The 24,074-nt window shown below is 39.2% G+C and overlaps 2 protein-coding genes across 5 annotated transcripts in view; one reads left to right on the forward strand and one right to left on the reverse strand.

Annotated features, from left to right (window-relative positions):
* MTMR1 (myotubularin related protein 1) overlaps positions 1 to 15,950 on the forward strand; it is a 39,734-nt gene extending 23,784 nt beyond the window's left edge. For all 4 annotated transcript variants that reach the window (XM_074835153.1, XM_074835155.1, XM_074835154.1 and 1 more), the window contains 3 exons: positions 466 to 579; positions 1,964 to 2,140; positions 14,688 to 15,950. In XM_074835153.1, the coding sequence (XP_074691254.1) occupies positions 466 to 579; positions 1,964 to 2,140; positions 14,688 to 14,852 (456 nt within the window). In that variant the 3' untranslated portion in view covers positions 14,853 to 15,950. The remainder of the gene's footprint in view (positions 1 to 465; positions 580 to 1,963; positions 2,141 to 14,687) is intronic.
* Positions 15,951 to 18,553: 2,603 nt separating this feature from the next.
* Positions 18,554 to 24,074, reverse strand: part of CD99L2 (CD99 molecule like 2) — a 34,709-nt gene continuing 29,188 nt past the window's right edge. The window contains exons 10-11 of the mRNA XM_074835158.1: positions 22,904 to 22,969; positions 18,554 to 22,455 (exon numbers count right to left, since the gene is read on the reverse strand). Coding sequence (XP_074691259.1) covers positions 22,391 to 22,455; positions 22,904 to 22,969 — 131 coding nt within the window. The 3' untranslated portion in view covers positions 18,554 to 22,390. The remainder of the gene's footprint in view (positions 22,456 to 22,903; positions 22,970 to 24,074) is intronic.

The raw sequence follows: 24,074 nt of genomic DNA on the forward strand, positions 1-24,074 counted from the left end.
ATTTATTGCATTTTAGAACAGAAAATAAAACGCCTTAAATATCATCATCTTTTTTCTTTTTTTTTCCACCCCAAAAAAATGATTTCTTGTCCTGTAACGAGAGAAATAAAGCACATGTTGAAGACAGTTTGGGGTGGGTTAGAACAGAATACTATTAAAGCTCCTTAAAATGGATTGCTTCATGTCACCAGCTTCACATTAGCTAATGTTTCTATGTTTGTATTCTAGTGTACTTGCATAATGAATGTAAGGTTTGTCTCTGAGGAGTATTTATAAAGAAGTATGTAGGTGAAATGTGTTATTGCAATGGGAGCTACTGAAATTGCTGATTTTTTCTGAAAATAATCACTAAATAAGAAAAAAAATCTTACCTGAATCTTTTGGTTATTTCTTATGTCTGACTTTCTTCCTTTCTGCACTGCTTAAAATAAAGTTTAAAGTAATTTTACCAATTTTTTATTTCAGTTTCCTGCAGCCTTTGAATTCAACGAGTTATTTTTGATCACCATTCTGGATCACCTTTACAGTTGTCTCTTTGGGACTTTCTTATGCAACTGTGAAAAAGAGAGATTAAAAGAGGTAAATAGTGTAATACACATTCTTATTTTGTTGGTTTTATATGAAAGTGCTTAGAATACAAAACCTAAGAACATCTGTGCTGTGTTTTTTGATACATTTGTCACATAGTCTTAAAAGACAACATGGACGTGAAATTTCATGGTATGAGAAATATATACTGAATGTCCTGCTATTAAATGAGGTGGCACTTATCTTTCTTTGGTTATTACCTGTTCAGGGGCTTGAGGGTTTTAGAAAATCCTCTTTCAGATATTTCTAGCCAACATACATGATTTTAAATAATCATTATAAAATTATATTAGCATTTCTTTTGCTATTTCCAAAGGAACTCCTATGGATGACTTTGCAGGTCACTTCAGGACATAATTAGGTGAAATTTATGATTGAAGACTACAGAAATTTAAAATATCTAAATGAATGAAGTTAGGACTCAAAAAAAAAATCTGAAAGAAAAAATTTAAAAGTTTTTTAATATTCCAAGTACACTTTGCTTACTTTTGGCTTTGTTGGTTTTAATACTTCATATTTTTTAAAGGAAGTAACAATTCCTTGCCATATATAGCTTTGCTGTGTCCTTTGGGTTTGTTTCTACTGCTTCTATAGGGAAAATGTTGCATGTAAATACCACAAGATGGAGCTGAATAACGTGTTCTCAGCAAATGCAGGGTTTCCAGACAGCTTGCTTTCATAGTCAGATGCAATTCTCAGTAAAGAAATGCAATTTAAGACACAGCAGTAGTAGAAACACATGCTTTACAGCACTGAAGGAGTGTAAAATTGCAAGATGAATTTGATGTAAGTTCAGATTTCCAATCTTTGATCTAACCATGATTATGCTGGTTACATGTAGAATAATACAACTTTCAGAAGTACAGATAAAGATAAAATAGGCATTTTTAAAGCATAATATCAGTTGATAAAAGCAAATAATGTGAGTTGCAGGATTGAATAATTCTTTTTCACAGATGCTGTTTTGGATCTTCCAAACTACCTATTTCTTCACTGAGTTTCTTGTCAAAGCTAATTTAATTCTTTTTTTTTAGTTGGTCGGTATGTAACCATGTATTTAAGTAGCTGTAAACATTGCTGTAAATTACATGCAGTACAGCTTTCTTTTGCTCAACTAGGCCTTAGCGTCTCTGAAAATAATATGCCTGAATCTCCTTCCTCAGTTAGCCTTGGACCAGAATAAATGTTCAAATGTTTTGCTGAAGTTTTAAGGCTGTTTAATGATCAGCTACTGGAAGTGTTCTCAGAGTGCTTAAAATTTTCTCGTAGATAAGGTAGATATCGCAGACAGAATTACTGATATGTAGGTATGAACCTTGTATTTTAAGGTTTTGCAATCCATATAATTTTTTTTTTTTTTTTTTTTTTCAATCAGGAGGTAAGCACAAAGACTATATCGCTGTGGTCCTATATAAACAGCCAGTTAGATGAGTTCACAAACCCTTTCTACGTAAACTATGAAAACCACGTCCTGTATCCTGTTGCCAGTCTGAACCATTTGGAACTATGGGTGAACTACTACGTCAGGTGGAACCCAAGGATGCGGCCTCAGGTATGAGCTTTCACATGACTCTTATGTTTTAGTGAAGAGCACAGAGATTTAAAAAAACCTACTATTCTTCATAGTGTCAAACACAGCATTTAATTTTAAAAGTGCTCATCTCTTGCATGTACTTCAGGTGATAGGGAAAAAGGTGATTTTCTTGAAGAAGATGCGGAATGTGTTCAAACTTGGTAAAGTGATGTTTTCATTAAGGTCACCAGTAGAATAGGGAGTTACAATATCACTTTATTGGGTTGTGAAAGGTAACAGATTAACAGTCTTTGTTGTCAGAAGATTACTTTTATTGCACTTCTATAATACTTTGTAACACTTTTTAATACTTTTATTGCCTTAACCTTCTTGTAGAGTTTAGTGTACCTTTGCTTTTAATCATGTTTTGCCCTTTACCGAAATGATATAAAATATAGCGGCAGTTTCTGAAAGAATTGGACTATGTACTGACTCATTTTGTAGCCTCTCTAAACTTAGCATCACATAGATGCTTGTTTTCAATTGACCTTTACAGTTTCAAGCTGGCATGCTAAAGATTAAACACTCCCTGTACATGCTCCTTGATTCATCCAGTATTTGTTCTTATAAGTAATGTCTGCTATTCAGATAAATCTCTAAATCTCGTCAGACAAATACTCCATATGCTCTCATGCTTAGAAGTCTGAAGAAAGAACATTCAGTTTGTGTCACAACTATAATATATCTGATGGTGCTACACCATCTCTTTATTAAGGTAACATTCCAAGGTACCCCCAAGCATATTATGATAAATTACCTGTGTTAAGTGACTGCTCGAAAGCTGCTTTCATCTTCTAGCAGTTAGAATGAGATGTGAGTTTCAAATTTATTAGACACCCACAAGTCAGGGGCTGTTGTAAAAGATGGTGTTCCAAGGTAAGTTTCAAGGACAGTGCACTGGTAGGAGTCCAGGCATCTGCGAAATACCTTTTAAGGTCCTGGAAAACTCTGAATTGCTTGCTTTCCCACTGAGATGTTTCCTCTGAGCTGCTTTGTTTCCCTTGTTCTGTTTTGGTTGATGTAGTCCTGTGACTGTTAGGTACTCGTTAGGTGTTAGCACATGTTAAAAGTCAAAAGATGGTGTATTTTAATCTTTATGGTTTTAAAGTAAAATTGTGAACTGCTTTTTAGCAAAATATCATCTCTTTCTTAGCCTATTTGCTGAGTTAGCATGGTTTATGCCTGCTTTAGTATAATCGACCTGTGGCAGTGACAGGTTATTACTTGTATTTAATTGAGATCTATAGGCCCTGAAAGTGAGCAGGCTTTGTAAACATATAGGAAAGCTAGACCCTGTTCGAAAGAGGTGAGGGTGGGGAAGAGATGACATAATGAGAAAGTGCCAGAACTGTCATATACCTAGTGGCAAGCTCTGCTGACCGCCTCTGTTGGAGAGTGCTCTGCCCACTTCTGTTGGAGAGCACTGGGCAGGCACTCCAGCATGTGTGAATCATTGGTCTTCAGCAGTCTTTGAGAGTAGGTCCCTAAAATCAGCAGGCTGAAAGTAACAAAATTTGATGATCCTGGTAACTGCCTTAACTTTACTACTACCTTCTTTTCTTGAAGAACTAATACAATTCTTCCGACTGTTTAGTTCTACCACATTAGCTTTGTCTTGTGAAGATACATCATGCTTTTCCTCTTGTCTCTGGCCTGAATTTATGTGATATTTGTGACAAATATTTCAAAGTGTTTCACATCTACTTGGATAAATTTGCTGCAGAAATTACGATTTTTTGTTGCAGAATTGCATTCTCCAGTCTAATTATGAAAGCGCAAACTCATGCAAACAAGTAAATAGAGACTTTGTAATCACAATATGCTAAGTTTGCTTTCTTCTGTATTTGCGTTGTCTAGTTTCACACCGTGTTAGCCAATTCAGTAACATTCAGACCCATTCAGTGACAGAAAAAAAGACAATGACCATTGTGATGCCCAGCAGGTCTTCACTTATCTTCAGTGAAAAAATTTCTTAATCAGTGGGTTTATTAAGAGAATGAACATCTCTGCCTGCTGATAAAAGGTGTTTTTGTTGAATACCTTTTAATGTGGTTCTGTTGGTTTTCAACTAGAATAAGAGACAATGAAACATTTAACATGAATGAAGAGGTCTCTGATGAATAGCAGTTCAAGGCAACCTCACGTGCTGTTTTATCAGCTGCAAAAACATCTTCAGGAAACTAGAAAATGTTTGTTGTTTTCTAGGAGCTCACCAAAAAGAAGGAATGCCTAATAGGTGAATTTAAGGGGAGATGAATAATAGTCCTGTAATCTAATCAGAATAGATTTTTGATACGTGTTTTCGACCAACTTTATATTACAGGAAAGAAAACTCACAAGAGCAGAAGGTCAGGTTTTGGTTTGAGGCAATATTTTAGGTTTTCTGATTTCAGCTTGATTAGTGAGGCTTGAATTTTTAAATGGACCGAGAGAAGTTAATCATTGCACTTCACTGACTTTTCTATTGGAAATGAGCATACATCACCTTTAATTATTTTAGTTTGAAAATTATTGAATGCTAACTGGATATAACCGCTTACTTTTGCATTGTTGTACTCTGAATATCTGTGTCGCATCAAACCTTTAACAGTACAGTAAGGTCTGAGCAGATTCTTCGTTGCCCTAAGACATAGAGAGTTTAGCATTATTCTTGTGTTCCGTAAAGAAAAGATTGCTTATAATGATGTATTTTCAGTTCTAGCTAAGTTTTGTGAAAGGCTGAATTGGTGGTTTTGATGGTGTTTATTTGCATCAAGAGCCCCATTTTAGGATTATAGTATATTGCAATAGATCCTGTGCAATTAGGATCAGCCTCCCTTCCATAGGGTTCAAAGCTCAAGTGTCTGAGAAGTGAACACCGTGGAAAATTCTAGGTTAAATATAGGCATGTCTTGTAGCTTCCCTTTTTGCTAAACTGCATCAGCAAGGTCATTCTAATTCTTAAGTGAAATAAAATGTTCCGTGGTTTCAGTTTGGAGGTGTTACATCATTATTGACTCCTTGTCCCAAGAAAATTAGATAGATTTTAGTCTGATCTTATTTGAGTTTATTGACTGAGAAGATTTTTTTTTTTCAGATTTGCCCTTTCCTTGGGTTAGAGGAATGTGTATTTGTATGTGGCCTGTGGAAGATAAGCTCTTTCGTTCTCTCATACAAAGGTGTGTGCTCTGTGGGTACCTGCTACTGGACTTACAGATGACCCTACTAGTCTGGAATAGATAAGATAGTATGATACTTCTGAATTTTTCCACTTTGAGGATTTCTGGCTGCCAGATGTCAGTTAGTTATCTGCTTGGGCAACTCCGGAGGGTGAGGAGAACACAACCAATGATGTTGCTGAATATGACTTCTGCAGGGGCAGTATTTTTGAACTAATATACTCTTATCATTCATCTATGGAGAGCATAAGTAAAAGTTCTGGTCCCTTCAATTCAATGTGTGTCTTGCTGTGTGAGAGGCAAGGAAATAATCTGTTTTGGTCACAAAATTTGCATAGTCCATTAGTATATGTTTAGTTGGTTTTATACCTCCTGGGAAATGACATTTTAACCCTTGGAGTACAGGGCTTAAACTTGTTTTGGTTTAATTGTGGGGTTTTTCTATGCCTGCTAATTTTTTTTCAAGCTCTGTTCTGGAAATTTGGCCACTGTGCTAGAGATAATATCATCGAAATCCCTATAAGTTCTTCAAAATTATTCTTTTCTTTGTGTGTGTGGACTTTGATTCAGAATATAAGGCTAGCACCATCTATATCCTAGAAATTCAATTCAGCTACTGCAGTGGGATCATCTGCTAAAGGCAGTGTTTGGAGCTTCTATGAAAAGCCAGGGAAAGTCTGTTCGGAGGTTAACAGCTGACTTTAAAAAAGGAAAGGAAAAGGTAGGAATAAATAACTGTTTGTTCAGTATATACAGAAATTACTGGAAAGCATATAAATAGGTTACAATGATTGCTGGGGTTTTTTAATGCTGTGTATAGAATTGCAGAAGCGTTTGATGTGTTGAATAGTTGAGTGATTGGATGTCAGCTGAACTTCAGTGTCAATAAACACAAAATATTGCATATTTAAAAGCACAAATAAGATACTAAGCGTTACTGGAAAAATTGTTGAGAATAAACTGGAAAATGCAGTTACTTGAGACGCTTATCCTGCACATAATGGCATATGACTTACTGTCTGGTACATGGGGTGTTCATATTATTTATACCTGCCTTCAGTCAAGTTGCCCAGCATTTTCCTCTCTGAGCATGTTGACATAGGTCATAATATTTTCAAAGTTCATACATTTTATTTAACACCATTTTGTGGCAGGACAAAGCCATCATATGACTCTGGAAATGCTTGGCATTGCTGGTCCGCGATACATGCATGGTCTTGGGTCCATCTTTTTGCATGAAAGAGTGAGGCAGGAGATGTCAGGAGAAGGAATCGCCTTGTGGGTCAGACAGATAGCTGAGTGGTGCCTTAGCTAAGGAGATTTCATCCCTGCATTTACCACAGCGTTTCCTGTGAGACAAGGCAAGTTTCTTAAGAGTACCTGATAGTTTCTCTCTATCTGGGTGTCTAAGTCAGGATTTCCAGAGTCTGATTTACTGCAGGTAGCTTACATCTGCAGATAAAACTCTCAGCATTCAAATGATATGGAATAAAATATAGACTAACTGCTTATCCTGTGTGCTGAAAGAATCTGTAGTTATTTAAGAAAAAAAAAAAAGATGGGTATCCTGTAATGAGCGCAGCATCAGAACACATACAGAAAGGGAGGAACTAGTACTGTGCAAATAATCTTCCTTTTGGGGAGTTTCTAACATATTTTGAAGAGCAAGCACTGAAAGCATTGCTGTAATCTATCAGATGTCTAAATCTAAATGGGCTGTAGGCTTTAACAAGTAATGGCATCAGCTCGTAGCCTGTAGAGTTTCCTGAGTCTGGAAATCCGTGCAGTTTTTTTGCAAAAATCTGTGATCCAGTTCCCACATGGTAGGATTCATAATTTCTGTTTGCTAGTCATTGCTTTTGCAGAAGGCCAGGGTTTTTGCTTGGTTTCCCAGGAGCATACCTCTACAGTAAGTGTGGAAGTATTGATTATTACTGAAAACTGCTGTTTTCATCATTTGAGATTGCCTTTTTCTATGAGTATACTGTTAACTAGGTTTTAAAAGCAAATGTGTCAGAGTTCCAGCTCTTCGTGAAGAGGAACAAAAAGCTGAAGTGAAAGATATTGTTGTCTTTCCAATGCACAGAGTAGGTTTTTGAAAAACCGACAGTCTTAAGTCAAGCAATGAATTTAAAATAACCATTTTCCTCTGCAGCCTTTCTTCCCTGTTGCTAAAATAGATAAAGTATACTCGCTGAACAAGACAAAATGCATTCACTGTTGAACAATTTTCATGTGAATGACTGTCCTTGAGCTAGTACAGTAATACACAGTAGATATCCATCCAATTAAGACTTGGCGGTACTATAAGTGAGTAGCTATTATAATTTCTTTTATACCTATCCTTGTGTTGACAAATTTTGCTATCCAAAAGCGCTCCAGGATCCTGAAGGATTACTTGGGAATGAAAACCTGAAAATCAATACTGAAAGTGAACTGTAGTAATTCTGTGAAGAGGGAGGTTTGATTTTTTTTTTTTTAGGAAATGGAGCTGTCTTATGTCTGTGTGTTTTTAGTATGTGTTGTAGTGTGTTTCTTGTATAGCGTGATTGTAGTTTCTGTGTAGCTATAATTAAAAAAACCCTCTATCTTCCTTCAAGTCCTCACCCAGCAGGAATAATTTACTATAACTGTGAAGTGGCATGTTCTGAGAGTTACGGTACACCAGGTTCTGATTTCGATGTACGTGTGGATATTCAGTTTAAAAAATGGTTTGGTATCACTGGTATTTTAAGCAATAAAGACTGTTTCTTTAGCAGCCTTCTGAGTATTTTTCAGCTCATTATAGGCAGTAGGTACCTTATCTTTGAAGTGTAGGAAAAGTATCTGCTTTTGAATGAAATAGGCGATAAAGCTAGCTAATCAGGCAGATAAAACCCCACCCATTTTGACTGGTTAATTTGCAAGAACCTACAATCAGTTCTTTCTGGGTGAAAAACATTACTTGGCTCACTCAATTTTGCAGCATTTTGCTGTTTTTTTCTGGTTGGGGGTGGGGTTTCAAATATTGCAATTACCACTAGCAGTGGGAGTATTGTATATCATGTCTTACAGGAGAAAGAAACTGCTTGTACCAGAGAGAAGAAACTCTCCGGAGAGACAGGGCAACTGGCAATATCATCGGTGAGGAAGGAAGGGGAGAAGCAGCAAGTAGCAGGGAAGAAGTGCAAGAGTAGAAGGTAGATACAGGTATATACATTGTAGGAGGAGGGGGGGTCAGGTTCTAAGTTTAGTCATGGCTTGATGCAGAAAAGTTGAACTGGAAACTTAAATGGGCAAAAATGCAAATTGTTAAAAAGCTAGAGAAAACTAAGAACTTCTCTAAATCTTCCTGATCGGTTGATTTTATTTTTTTTTTTAATTCAAAAAATTGGTTCTCTAATGTAACTCAATGAGAGAGGGGTAATGGAATAAAAAATAGGGATTTGAATGGGAAGGGACTGCAAAACTTTGTGAGAGCTTAAAACCAAACAGATGCTAGAATCGTGGACAACTGGGATAAGTCTGTAAAGCGTATGTTTAGTGCTAAGGGTATTGCTCAGGACAGGTAAAAGGGCTAGGGACACGGGGTTTGGGTAAGTGGCTGGAAAAAGGTGGTTCTGAGTTAGGGAGGGGAACAACATGCAGTCTCAGTCATACTCTTCTTAGCTCCTGAGTCAATATTACAGTAGCAATTAAAAAGAAAAAAAGATCCAACCCACTGAAAAGTCATCTTGAACTGTTGCAGGTAGATTCTTCTCCAGCTTTTACAGAGCCATCTTTTTGGCTAACGCCTGCAGCCAGGTCACACTTCCCAAGGATCTGGGCCCTTTTCCCCACCACTTAGTGCTGCTGGCAAACTCCTTACTCTTGTCCCTGCTTGGATTGTATTGCTAGCTGTATTAGATGTCAATGCCAGTTTTGTTTTGGACTGATAAACTTCTTCATTTGTTTTTAGTAAATTTTATGTGATTAGGGAAATCTAATTTTATTTCTTATACATAGTCAAATGACAGAATTTTTTGATGAGGTTAACCCACCATAATCTGTTAAAATGTAGTACATTCACCTTTATGTTTCTACTGTATTTTTTACTGGAATATTTTGTTAAAATACAGAAAATATATATATATAAATAACAAATTAAAATTATTATTTTATATATATAATAACAGAAATGAAATTTATTGTTTTTCAGCACATTGAGATAATAGTTTAAATAACGTGTAAAAAACATCCTGAAGCCCTAATGAGCAATGACCTGGCCAATTTTCCAGCCCAACAAAACCGCAGATGGGCTGCCGGGTTAGGTTTCGTCTGCGTAGGCTCCTCTTGTGCAGCAGAAGTAGGTCTTTGCTTTCCCCTGGAGTAGGGACAGAAGTGATGGGGACCTGGCTATAGTGGCCGGGTGTTGCCTAGCAGCATTACTGCAGCAACACGCTGGGAAGCTGGTGTTACAAAGCAAAGGGTGCACACTCTTCTGAAAATCTGGTATCTGTACGGTGGAGTAGAGCAGCAAAAAAATAACTTGAATGCGACTGGGTGGTGGGTCCAGAGTCATCTTGTGAGCTTCCACTCCTAATTTGAGAGGCAGGATGAGAGAGTAGAAACAGTACATGGGCTGTCAGACCCCCAGCAAATTCAGTCAAATCAATTGCATGATTTCTTAACAAGACTGTAATAAAAGCTTGCCGTGGAGACACTACTTGTGCTGTGCAAGTATACACTTCTAGGGTTAAGGTGGTAACAAGGGCTTTTAATAAACGATCTCCAAACTTCTTGTTCCGTACAGAATCTGTCACTCTTCCACTTCCTTTTATTCTAACCAGTGGCAAAGGAGACCCTCGTTCACAGCAAGTCATTACATTTGTTATTGTGAGGGTTGTTGGACCCATTTTCTTCTGAAGAAGTCTGTTTGAGGGAGGAATTGCATGCTGAAATAAAATGGTGTGAAGTGACAAAAATGAGGATAGTTATCTGTAAGAATTTGCACAGGACAGTATGAGGAAACACGGGCAGCAACAGGTCTGCCTGGGAGTAAGTCTTCAGGAAATGTGGAAATGAACTAAACTTCTTTTTTATTATTATTTTAATGTTTTTTGTGACAGATTTCATTTGAAGATGCTTCATCCTCTTACTCTTCCTCCTTCTTCCAAGATGGAAGGAGGCTTCCAGAAAGCTGCATAATTCCAGTTCTATTTGGTTCTCTTAATGATTTCATTAAAAAAAAAAAAAACAAAACCATGACTTGAGGTTGAGGCTTTGTTTTGGGCATTTTCCCCCTTTTTCCCCTCTAGAACCACTGTCTTATCTTTTCATTCTTTCATATTTGAATTTGCTGCTTTTTTTCAAAAAAGGGAAGTTATAGTATCAGAATTGAAGACATCTGGGGAAAGCACAGCTCCTCAAGCCAGGCTGCTTTTCAGGTCTTTTTATAAGAACTTCTGTAATAGTTTTTTATATCCTTCAGCTGCCTATACCACCTTTTTCTTACATCATGAGGGTGTAATTCTAACATGGACCTTTATCACTAATAAATCACTTATTGTCAGCTGCTTGAAAATACTCTGAAAGTGCTAAGGATTTCTCTAGACTGAATCTGACATGTTGTTTCATGAAACTAAAGCATGTATCAGAAGTTTAGTGCGTGAAATCTGTTTTTGTAATATTGTTTTACAACATTGTGCATCTACATGATGCTGTATTAAATGGCAAGGCAAGAGTCTTTTCCTGGGAAAGACTTGACATTAGAAAACCATGTTTACACTACCATATGAAATGGCTTGTTGATATTTATGTAGAACTGTCTTGCAGTGTTGGCATCTAACATGCACTTCTTAAAAGATGGCCAACATTTTAAAGCTGACCCTTTTTTTTTCCCATTGTAAGACCTACTCTGCCTTGCTTACAGCTATGCTGGACTCTAATTATTTGTATTGAGTCACCAAGTGTGTGTGTCTGAATTGTTTTGTAAAACTTCATCCAAGAAGGCTCAGTTGCTTATGAGAATGTGACTAAGAAAAACGTTTTCCCATATGAAAATACGGGTATTGTAGAGTTCTTTTGTTGGGGCAAGGGGCTGTTTTTCTGTAAATATTCCATCTCTAGGGCAAATGTGAGTTTTTAGTAAGAGAGATTATGTTTCAGAAATGTGCCTCCTCATATCCTGGAAGAAATCCATCCAATTCAGAGGCTGGAACAATCTCAGTGAATTCTCAAGGACTGAGAATAAATGAGAGTAAAAGGACTGAGAGATGGATTTGAGACAGAGTCTATGAGAGAGTTGTGACTGACTGGGAATAGGAACTAGGAGTGAATAATGCTCTGAGTGTTGGAGGTCTTTGCTTTATGTTCAACCCATGGAATACAATCTGGGAAAGCAGTCTGGAGGGGGCACGGCTGCAGACAAAGGAGGAATTGTCCCGTGGGTGAGGGAGCAGGATGCTGCTCTGGAGAAAGGAAGTTTCTCCCTGCCTTTGCTACAGGATTCCTCTGTTGTAAGGGAGATCACCTGCAGCAGAGTGGTCACCATGTGTGTGCTCCTTATTTACTGGGTGTTCTGCTTGATACCCACAGGGCCGAATTGCAGAATTGCTAAGTTCTCTATTAAACCAATTTGAGATCCGAGGTATGCAAAATTAGGAGGTGCTTGCTTCAGATCCTTGTCTGTGAAAGTGGTGTGTTTGTACTCCCATACTTATTAGGGTGCTGCAAATTTGTTTCTTGACATGAGATGAAAGCACAGAAAAGGAAACAAGTATTTTAAGTTCAGAAGAATAAATAAAGGATGGGGTCAGACACTGCAAAGAAAACTAAATATTGAATAACTGCTCAGTAATTGAGTAGCATCAAACTGTGCACTGAATAAATGAAGAATACAAGGGGGAAGCTACTATTTTAATGTTTATTTAACCAACGATTTTATAGAGAGGTACAGGAAGGCTGAATTGAGTTTGGAGAAGTAATCTTCATTCTGACACCTCCTAATTTTTTGAGATCATAATTTTGCAATCTTAACGTTGAAGAGTTTTTTGTGTGACTTGACACAGACTTTTTAAATGTCATTATTGCTATTTAGCTAATTCATTTAAAGACAGTCCTGTTCTTTAAGATGGACGTGTGGGGAGAACAGCACTTGCGTCAGAGTTTGAGCATGTGTCTTGCTCAATTAAGTTCGAGGGGAATGCAGAAGAAGGATTGAGACATGCAGCCACACTTTTCCTCCTTGAAGCACTTTACCCAACATGCCAAGTTCTGCAGCGGCTTTTGTGTAGTGTATCCTGAAATGATTTGTAGTAGCTTCCCCAAAAGCCAGTTGTATGGAACAGCTTTTTATGAGTGTTTGAGCATTGTGCACTGGAACACACCGGCTAATGCCTGTGTGAAAGGTGTCTAAGAGAAATTGGGCTGTTATGCTGAATCATGATTAAGCTGTGAAGAAATCAGGTGTACAAATCTCCTGTGACCCAGGGCTTGCGTGACTAATGATACCAATGGTAAATCACTCTGTTACAGACCTAAGTGTTTCAGGAAAATGTCTTCATAAAGAAGAAATCTGAAGTGGGAGTGTATGAGCAAGGGATCTTTTTACTTGAGGAAAGAAAAAAAAAATACGGGGGGTGCTAACTCCAGAAAGTCTTGGTCTTCACTGAAATTTGAATTTTCCATAGTGTGTATTACAGCATCTTGGACAAACTTTATCACCAGACTCAATTTTGCCATGTTTTTATGTGTATACTTTTTCTGTAGACCACTTCAGAAAAATGAGATTGGCTTTCTGGAGGGTGAGCTTTGTGTTTCGTTAGTGAAGGAGGCTGCTGTCTTGTGGCCTCACTTGCTAAAGACTTTGCATGGTGGATGCAGGAGAATATTGCAAGAAGAGAAGGAATTCATTGCATAGTGAAGGCAGGACTCCAGGGTCATTGGGAGCTTGGTGGTGAGCGGCGATTGTTCTGCTGAAGACTCAAAAAGTTACGCTTTTAAAATTGGTGTAGATGACATGCTGGATGAACTGATGACCCCCAGGGTACTGGGAGCAGCACTTTGAGAATGCACTGAAGTTTCTGTTCATGGGCTGAGCCACAAACAAGAAAAAAATATATGGCCAGAAAAATGTTGACCTAAAAGAGACTATTTGATACTATTTAACTCTTTTAAGTTTAGTTCTAACAGGTATTTTTCTGTTTCAGAAACACGAGTGCTAGGTTTTGAAAATATCAAAAGCAAATGCATGGATTTTTGATGTACTTTCTTCACAAAGCCAGAATTCACAAAGACTTAAATTGTGACTCGGTTGTGTGTTGATGGCAAGAAGAGAAACCCTTTCTGGTTTTTGATATCTTCTTCACATAGCACCGTGTGAAAATTTCATGCTCAGGTGTGCATCCCAGCCCTGTAATCACTTTTAAGCAGTAGGAAGTGATCACGGGTGAATGCAATTCCCTGAAGCCTGGCATTCCAGAAGCCCAGGGTATAAATGACTTACAACATCTAGCAATCCATAGGTTTCCCATTGCTTCATTTCCCCACCATTGTCTTGCCAGCCCAATTAAATTCTTTTTCCCATCTTGCTCTTTCCAAAAGCTATAAACAATTAGAGTTTATACAGGATAAAATAGATTAAGGCAATTTACAGTCAAACTTTTTTGGCCTTTCTGTGGCATTTGGAAGAAGGGAAGGTCTCTCTCTGGTTTCTGAGATAACAGATCCAGCTGCAAAAACCAGTGTGTCTTGCATCTTCCTTTGGCCATGATATAGTTGAATGTTCCAGATGAGCGTGAAAAATGCAGAGTGGTGCATCTCTGGTGTTTTTTGGGCACTGTCAGAAGCAGAGACAGAAACCTGTACAACCACTTCTATAAAAGGTTTATTGGAGTGTGACTCTGGGAGGTCCACCACAAGCACAATTCACTTGGCTGCTGCACTTTTCTCACTGACAAGCTGGAAAGGGTCAGACTCTTGGAAAGATGCCTGGTTAGAGGAGTAACAAGATGCTTCGTACAGAGCCAGCTTTGTGAACTCTACTCTCTTTACATAATAAGTTCTGTCCCAACAGGCAGGGGCAATAGTTCCCAGGAAAGGCATTTTAAGTTCAGCTGAAAGTGGTATTGATAAGGGATAGGGGTACATTTATTGAAGTCTGTTTGGTATCCCATCAAGACCATTTGGAAACAGTCTTTTGAAAAGGTTTCCTGCCAACTGTGTTGTTAGAAAGAGACAGTTTGCTGAAATGTTTAATCAAATGACTAAAGAAACACTTTCCCTAAATATTGATATACTGAAATTCATAGGGGTTGGATTCCTTGTGTTAATGAAGAAAACAGTGGAAGCACTGCTTGAGAAGATAACTCACTGTGAGAGTCAAAGCCTTTTCTTTCTTGTCCTGGCAGGTTCCAATCCATCAAAATCTTAAAGAGCTCCTTGCCATCCGGACGGAGCTTCAGAAGAAGGTTGAAGATTTGCAGCGGGAAGCTGCTACACGATCTATTTCTTCCTCCTCTGATAGAGGTTCGTCTCCTTCCCATTCAGCCACACCAGTGCACACCTCTGTGTGATGTGTAACAAAAGCCACGTGAAAAAATTTGTGTCAGGTAATACAGAGAGGGAGGATGAAATGCTTTTCCCGTCACAAAAGGATTGTGAGTGACTTGTAATTGCTATGATCTACTTGCCTTATTCTGTGTCTGATATTATCATGACGAGGCCAAAAAGAGCTTCAATAGATGTGATGTATTTTCTTGTTGGCAGTTCAAACATGTGTTTTGACATTCTAGCTAAATCACCAATTGTGAAATTAAACTTTGTTTTGAGCAACTAACAATTTAACCATCCTGAAAAGGAATCCATCTGCCAAGCAGACAGAAAAATGCCTCTCCCACTGCCTAGGGTACCATGCCTGGTTGAGAGAATCAGATGAAATGCCACACGATGCTTACACAGAACACAGAACGTTTTTCTGAATGGGAGCTCCTCATTTCACTCAGTAATATATATATTTTTTTTGGCTAGAGCAGTTTATTTTTTTTAGGTGATTAATGCACTTGGAAATAGATTTTAAAATAGATGTTTTCCAGTGTAGTCAGTTTTACATTTCGGCTAAATATGCCATTAAAAGTGGATGAAGTTAAGCTGGATTTATTAAGTACACCACACTGACTTGTATGATGTAATATATTTGGTAAAGCATGTATTTTAGGTTTTTTAATGCCTTTTGTACAAGTTGAAATGAAGTCTTTTGACTGTTTAGCTTATTGTTCAGTTCCAGCCTCCTGAGCGAGGGGTAAATTTATTCATGTCAAGGTCTTGTACAAAGTAAAAGTTTGTTTTCTAGGAAATGCTAATATTTGGGGTTGCAGTGACACCCAGCTGTGTAAATTGTATAGTCTGTATAGCTCCACATTTTGTTAAGCGTGTTTTGTTTTAAAGTGTACACACAAAATGCAAAGCTGTGTGCGTTTATACACATGTGTATGTGATGTTAAACATATGCATACTCCCGTGGTTTTAAGCTGTAAGTTCAGAAAATGGATTCTGCCTGTCCAAACCCTTTTGAAGACCTTAACTTGTAATGACTTTGTTTGACAGAGTTTTTAAATAATATGATCTTAATTGGTTTTCTTGAAATAAAGCCTCTTGGCTTTTTGTTTTTTAAATTGCTGCTAGAATTTTTTTCTGTAAAGCGAATAATTTAACTGTGTTTTCATACAAAATATACATTCCCAACTTTCTTTCATCTCCTCCCCAAAATATTCGGATCAGAGAGATTTGATTACCATAAAATGCAACCTTTTAGAAAATTACTCAGTAGCCTTCTTGGAAGGCCCAGGAATGGTGCACACTGAAAATTTTCCCTGGATTGTTTTCCTTGCTGTGTTTCATGAGAATCTGGTTCTCCTTAGGGCGCTTAAATACTGCAGCTCTGCTTTTTGACTCATGCTTGTATTGCTCTGAGTTCTGCTCGTGGGAATTAAGCCCCGTTCTTAAGAGCCAATTGATTCTATATGCCGATTGTGGCTTTTACTGTCTGTGAGTATTGTTTATTACTGCACATTTATTCTTAATATCTGATGGCGCTTTTCTGTTTCTCTGCATTCATATAGATCTACAGCATACAGTTAATGAGTAAGGTGAGCTGCTGAGCACTTTGCAACTTCAACTGGAAAGGCTAATGTGCTGTATCCAGTCTTACAAGTTTACTGTGCAGCGCAGGGTATTTCAACATGTCCTTTTTATTATCGTGAATGCTTTTTATCATAGATACCTACAAGAGCAAAGTTTAGGAAGGCTTGCAGTGTTGCATCTCTTAATCAACCTCAGGCTTTTTATAAATAGATGAAAGATGTTTTCTTGTAAAAATGGTTCTGCTGAACAGTATGCCAGCAGTGAATTTTACATTGCCAAAATATGTTGAGCTGGTATTGAATTAAACTCTTCCATATTTCGGATTTCCTTGACATTTTAACTGTATACTAAAGTAAAGCACATTATCTCTAAAATGCAGTGCTAAAGAAAATCTTTTGAAGTTTTTCTCTTTATTGGTGCTAATAATCACAACATTTCCTCTATAATTATTGTAAAAGTGACGACTGGATTAGCTTGGGTATTCTGAGATTTTTAAAGCTTAGATTCCTAGAGCTAAAATCTGAGAATTCGGTTTTGCATAGAAGAATACCAGTTATTTCAGCTGACTGGCTGTTTATCCACGAGTTTCAGCACAGCTCAGTGAGTCCTCTCTGATCTGCGGGGAAAGCACTGGGGGAGGGGTCCTGCTGTTCTGTGTGTAAGCACAATGGATGGTTTTGTATGTACTTAGCATGGACATTTTCAGAGGTATTATATAGCTCATATATGCTAGTTAAAGTGTAGTTCTGTATTGAAGAGGTGACTGTCTTTGTACTCAGTCTGCTTCTTGATAATCAGATTTTTTCCTATTGCTTTAACAAATAATAGTCATTATTTTTTATTTTTCAATAAGGCAGTACTGAACTGGCTGAGGAAAGAGCAGAACCCCGTTCCCTGTCTGATGCACCTTGGACAGAACTATTAACTTCTGATTCAAAAGCTGTATCTTCTTTTGCTTTGGTTTTTGGTCTTGAGTCTGCTGAGTATAAAGGGAATGTGTAGAGACAGCAAGCAGTTAAGTTTGACCTACAGGATTTTCCTATTATCAATGATGTGTGAGAGGGGGAACAACCTGAATCTGGTGTCCCAGAATGGGATGAAGCCTTGGTAGCCAACTGAAACATTTTATGCTTATAAAGTCAGTTAAGTGAATCATCAGCATTAGACACTTTCCCATTTTAGTCCTGTTTCAGAGCTGAATTACACATTTCCTCCTTTGTAGATAAAAGTAATTTTTTGCTGTTTCATTAAAATGGAAGAAGGCTTTTAAAGCTGGTAAACATTCCTATCTGCCTGGTTTTATTCCCTGCATGGGCAGCCTTCCTCTCAAGGAGTTACAGCTTTAAACAAGGAGTGTTTAATTTTTCTTATTTTCTGAGAAAAGCTGTACTAATTCATATGCTGTATGTAGTAACAGCAAGAGTGGCTGGTTCTTGAAAAGCTGGAAATAAGGAATCAAGAGCTCCCATTCATGGGCATTGAGCCCCACAGCAGAGGACAAACGAAAATGGGCAGTTTAGAGCATTCCCCAGGTGAAGCATTTATGTTAAAAAGCAAAAAGGAATGTCCATTTGCTGAGAGATCACATCTGCTGAACTACGTGGGTATCATATTAGAGATCTTTTGACTGCCAGATTTTGTGCAGTTGCGAAGAAAGAGTTTTATTTCTACAAGAAATACGAGTCGGAAGTAGCTAGTTTGAAATACAAACCACCTTTTTTGACTGTGAGACTAAGCACTGCATCATTATACAAAGATCGAAAGCTTAGTTTGCGCTGCATGGGAGATTCATCTACTGGATATGAAAATCCAAAGAAAACTGCAGGAAACGTAGGGCAGGGAAAAGGACTGAAAAGCAGCATGGTGAGTGCAGCCAGGGACACAGGGCACTACCTAGACTGTAGTCTCTGGGTGACCTGAGGAGAGCATATGTGTGTGTGTGTGTGCAAATATTTAATTTTTACCCTTAAATTGAAACTTTCATAACGATACTTGTTTTCTCACAAAGTCTAGTTTGTTTTGGTTTTTAAATAAAGTCTTTAGTTATAGAAGAGGTGATGTACAATAAGGATATGACCCACCATTTGCAGCTTATTTCCCACATAAAAAAACCCACAAAAGATCAAGTCTGAAATGTCTTACTAGTCAACTTGGTTTATTTGGTGTTTTCCAATGGCAGTCAAATTCTGGTTTTTACCCTCATGATCCTTACATGCAAATTAGCAAAATGAATCTTATTTTCTTACAGAGTAACGTTCATCTTTCATTTGGTAGAGATCACTTCTGCATCAGCAAACAATATGCCTTGCTTTTAAGTGAGGACTTCACTCAAAAGAAAGGCTTCTCTAATTTCACAATACTGTTGTTTCTGAACTTCATTTATTCCTGAACCTCCTTTGTTGCAGAAGCAGATTTTTAAAGCCTTAGCCTGTCGACTCATCTTTTTCAGAATTCGAAATGGTATTTGAAATGGACTAATTCCACTTTTATCACAACAAATGAGTAGTTAAGAATGACAATATAGCACTTGTAAGGGTTCTTTAGTGGGGTTGCATGAAAATGACTGAGTTTATAGTGCCAAAAAAATCTGAAACTCATGTCAGAGTATTCTCAACTGAAGAATCTAAAACGAAGAAAGTACTACAGTATTGCCAAATCTCAGCTGAAGAAACTACTCCAGTATTGCCAAAGGAAAATGCAGGTAATTGATAGAATAAGCAACAGGAAGAGAGCTAGTTAAATTCTTTCTGTTCTCTATATTCTCTGTAATTGAGAAACCTTTTCTGAATAATTTTATTAAAAATAGCTTTAGTTAAGCTGAAGTGAGGTGTGGTAAGAAAAAGCTCACAACACAGGTAGTACATAAACTCTCAGGACAGCTGTATATATAGTTTTTGGACTCATGAAAAAAAAAAAATCCCAGTTTTCCAGTGTTTTATGGCCTTTTTTTATAAAGGATGAGAAAGTTCCTATCATGTATATAGAACCTAAGTGCAGGGTTTTTAAAAATTCCATATCCAGATTTAAAGAGAATAGATACTAATTAAATGAAAGTAGTTCGAGAGGTCAGTGCTGGGTCAGTTGTTTCAGAACTTGGATCACTACTGGGAAAGTACACAGGAATCCTCTCCGTTGCTATAATGCCTAAAATATAGATGATGTATAAAGTCCCTGCTTCTCAGAGACTGCTCTGACAGTTCAGATGGAGAAGGAGGCAGACTGCAGTAAAAAGCAATTTGAGCCTTTTCTGACATTTAGCACATGAAGACTTTGACTTTTGTCCAGTTTTGAAGACCAAGTTTAACTTCTTTATTGCAGTATTTGTCAATATTTTCCTATTTGAAATCCTAGAGAAAGAGATCCTGAATTCTGTTACTGTGAATTTTTGAAAAAGTGCTCCCTTTCAGTGTGCATTTGTGGTTTTCCACATACATAGAGATTACACTAAGGCGTAAGTATTCACCAAAGTCACAGAAAAGGCCTTGGGGAAAGGAGCAACTTCTGAGTTCCAGAAACTGGGTGGGTTTTTTTCAGTGAAACAGCTTTGCTTTTTTTTTTTTTTTTTAACTGCAGTTTTTGTGAATTAGACATGTGTTTCTCCTGCGCTCTAGTGTAAGAGTTTCCCAAAGGAGGGGTAGGTGCTATATTCTTTAAGCAATGCTGGACGCTCCATTGCACTGTCCACTAGACAAACAGGGAGGGCACAGTTGTAGAAATGCAATAAAACTGATGATGTGCATCTACAGAAAACACAGTCATCTGCAAAAGGAGAAATGGAATTACGGTCGCTTGATCTAAGCTAGGAAAACGGCTCCTAGGGATCATCACTGCCACGTTGTAACACTTCATCTACAGTAACTTTCTAAAAAAAAAATTTTTCATGCTACAGCTTTCAAATGTGTTCGGTTAAGAAAGAAAAACAGGCGCTGGTGCTTGGGAAGGGGGATGATACACAAACTCAGCTGCGTGGCTTCACTGGCATCTGAGCTCCTGCACGTGATGATGCAGATCCTGCGGACCGTGCTTCCTCCGTGAAAACCCTTCTCTGGGAGTAAGCAAACACAGAGTGATCCCATCTCTAGTTCCTCTGCTGCCGCTCTCTGAGCAGCCACTAATTAAATATTTCTGTTTTCTAATCCAAACACATTCATAAAACAAAGCAGCAGTAGTTTGCAGCAGTATTGTTGTAGCCTAAGTGTTCTGAATACGTGTGAGGCACCATATATCCCTAGAACTCCTCTCCCTCATAAAACACTGTAGCTGTTCTGCTAGAGCTAGTGTAAGGCTTTAAAAATGCAAGTGTTAAAAAGAGCGTAAAGAATTGTGCAGCTATTGCAAAATACTTAACCATGTTACTAGACAATTTCCTTTCAAATGGAGCTGTTAGGCAGCAATGCTCCGAGGCTGATTCACCTCCTTCCGTAAGTCGTGTCTACCTGAAAGCTGTGAATTTGTACATCAGACTGAAAGGCTTTTTTTTTTTTTTTTTTTACACACATTCACAAAATATGGGATTTGCAAAACAGTACAAAATGCACACATTTCAGGTTTATATATAAATAGTGAGTACCTCTTGCACCACGTAAAGTGAGTTTTCCTTCGCTTGACAGCATGCTTTTTAAGCAATCATGGATTTGGATAAATGCATCGGAAAGTGGCAGTATCCACATTTTAGCAGCGATAAAAAAGGGTTAGGGAGGGATCAGAAAGAAACACAAATTCTTGCAAGATAGTGAAGGTCAGGTCTTGATACCGGTTTCACGTTGAAGAGGGCCGTGTGAGCACCCGTGTGGGATGGGGGCGCTGCCGTGGTGGCAGCCCTGTGTCCTGCCGAGCACCGCTCACAGCCACGTGCTTCCCAGAAAGCTGCAGGAACCCCACGCAGGACGGTGGTGGAGGACTTGTCCTCTCGGGAGATTCTGCCTTTTTTAAAGGTTAGTCGGTGACACAAAGGATGAAGCTTTAGGTCCTTTTTCTGCCTCGGGTGCCAGGGAGTGCTCTCAATACTTGCTGATAAAAGGAGAAGGTGGGGGACTGCATCTTGCTAAACTTGACTCCTCTGTGGTAGCGAGTGTTAAGGTCTTAACAGATACCTACTTCGGTTGTTTTCTTTTGGGTTAAATCTGTAATTTGTCCTAGTGTGAATGCTGAACCTGTCCTTGAAAGCATCCAAACACAATTTTCACTTCAGTGACAACACAGGTATCTCATGTCACACAAACTATCGCTTGCCACCTGCAGCTCCATTCTGATCTCTAGCATAGCCAAGCGCTCAGAGGGTATTGGCTAGAAGTAGACACTGCACACACTGCCATTACTTGTATTTATGACTTGGCATGAAAATCAGGTCCTTTTATTTGGTTAGAAGCCCAGCGCTGTGTGGTGGTGAAGCACCCTCAACTCCTGCCTTCGGAGCAGGGACTCACCCGCCCCAGCCTGAGGCCACCCGAGGACCTACCCATAGGCACTTCAGTGGTAGGCGCAGCTACGCTAAGGACTGCAATCTCCCCTCAGGAGATGAGCAGTTTTCATCACCACCCTTGGGTGCCCACAGCTGATGGCAGAAGTTGGCTGGAGGTGCTTTACAAAGGGCTTTGAATGGTTCGCTTTGGATTGCTATGTACAGGCACTTCACTGTCCTCACACCTGTAACCTCCTCTGCTCCTTGAAAAGGATCTTGTCCCTAATTGAAAATTGACCACGACTGAAGCACCTTCTGCTGGTTTGCATACAAGTGGACATCAAACCTACAATATTACTTGAATGTAAACATACACCTCTTTGCAAAAAAAAAAAAAAAAAAAACAACATAGCACCACTCTAACCCTAAAGCCTAGAGCAATAAGAAGCCAGTTCAAGCCTAAGTACACATTAAATAGCTTTGGAGTCAAATTAAATAAAAAGCAAAATTACAAGCATGTAAGATCTCCATTTGGTGCTGACTGATTCTTTTCTAGCCCCGGGTCATGCTTTATATCTTCGCGCTGTCTTGTTTTGGTGGTTCTGCTGACTGTGTTTCCAGTACTGAATATTTAACTAGGAAGAAAGAAAAAAAAAATCATGAATACAATAGCACACGATGGAACCAGAGTGCAAGCAACGGCTGCCTGGTACTGGTTGGTTGTATGTGACATTGGAAGAGCCTTTGCAGCAGCCTCGATTATCTGTCACTGAAAGAAGGATCAGGCTTTTCTTGTATAAGACACTCTTGATGGCTGAGAACATGAAAGCTAAATATTAACTGGCATCGTTTGCAGCATGAGCTCCTTGGTCTCACCATGGCTTTCCTTTGTGTGCAATGAAGGGGGAGAAGCACTGTGGTGGGTGTTTCACAAAAAGCTGAAGCACCACCTAAGTGGTGTCTTCATCAAAGAGACACGGCAGCTCAGTACAGCACGAGGGACTGACTGACTTTCTTAAAGTCCTTCAGAAAAGCTGCTTTTGTGGCTGGATGCGGACAGGGTAAGGAATGCAAGGTTCTCACCTTGGGGTTCCTCGCTTACAACAGCTTCCATGTTTTCTCCTTTCACATATTCCGCGTTAAGTCCCTCTGAGAAGTAACAATAAAGAGAGTAAAGTGGGAGGGTAGAAAGTAAAAATGATTTGCTTTGATGCCTTAAAAACTCTGGTAATGGGCCCATCTGCTGTAAAAGCTAACATGCCTTTTTGCAACCTCCTCTGCATTAACAGCAGTACAAAAACATCAGTAAACCATAAACAGTGCGGAGAAAGCCTTGCTGGATTTTCAAGTGACCATGGAGGCTTGCCTTGAAGGCACAGCTTCTAGCAGCAGCCCTTTTTTCTGAGTCTCTCGCTTCATCTTTCTCCCGCAAAGGCTAATCGCTGTGCTGAGGGGCTCGGCTAGAAGTGCAGGGACTAGGTAACGCCTTGCGGAGGGGACGGCTGTGCAGCGGGGCTGCCTCCACGCCTCGGTGGATGGTGCAGTTCCCGTTAAAAGCTAAGTTACGCAGAGCTGCAAGAAGCAGTTTAGAGCAGGGCTGTGGTGATGAAGCAGGATCCCAGTCGGATGTCAAATTCCAAATAAGTCCCTTAAATGCAAAGTAGTTTCCAATGTTTGCATCGAGTGCAGGCCGGAGGAAGGGGCACGGCTGGGTGCTGCCGGGCAGGTGGGTGGCTGCAGGGTGGCAGCAAGGGGGTGCACAAGGGGCTGGGGGGGCTCCGCTCGCCCTGCGTCAGGTCAGAGCTGAAGAAGATTGAGTTAAGACTGCCTGGGGTGCGCCACTGACCTCAGCCATGCTCTACAGCTTCTCTAAAGGACCTCTTTGGAGAGAGGCAGAGATGGGAGTGCTGTGCTAACCGCTGTGTCCCGTTAGGGAGGGACCAGGGGTGGGGTGGGGGCCGTGCTGGTTGGCAAAGGCAGGCTGAGACAATCCAGCCATGCAACACACCTCTTTTTAGGCATCTAAACTTTATGTGCATCTAAAGGCAGCACCAAGCGCGACAGGGACCTGCTGTGCCTCACCACCGGGTTTTCATGGGGCTCATTCATACCTCACAGCGAAAAAGGGAGACAGGGAACAGTGCTGGGGCCAAGGCAACACAGCACGATGGGAGCCCTCGTACAGCAGTGGGGCAGCCGCTGCCTCCAAGGCATGGCAGAGAAGAAAAGTTTCTGCAACTGGCTAAAAAACACC

This window comes from Strix aluco, chromosome 10 (assembly GCF_031877795.1).
Source record: "Strix aluco isolate bStrAlu1 chromosome 10, bStrAlu1.hap1, whole genome shotgun sequence".
Taxonomy (NCBI): domain Eukaryota; kingdom Metazoa; phylum Chordata; class Aves; order Strigiformes; family Strigidae; genus Strix; species Strix aluco.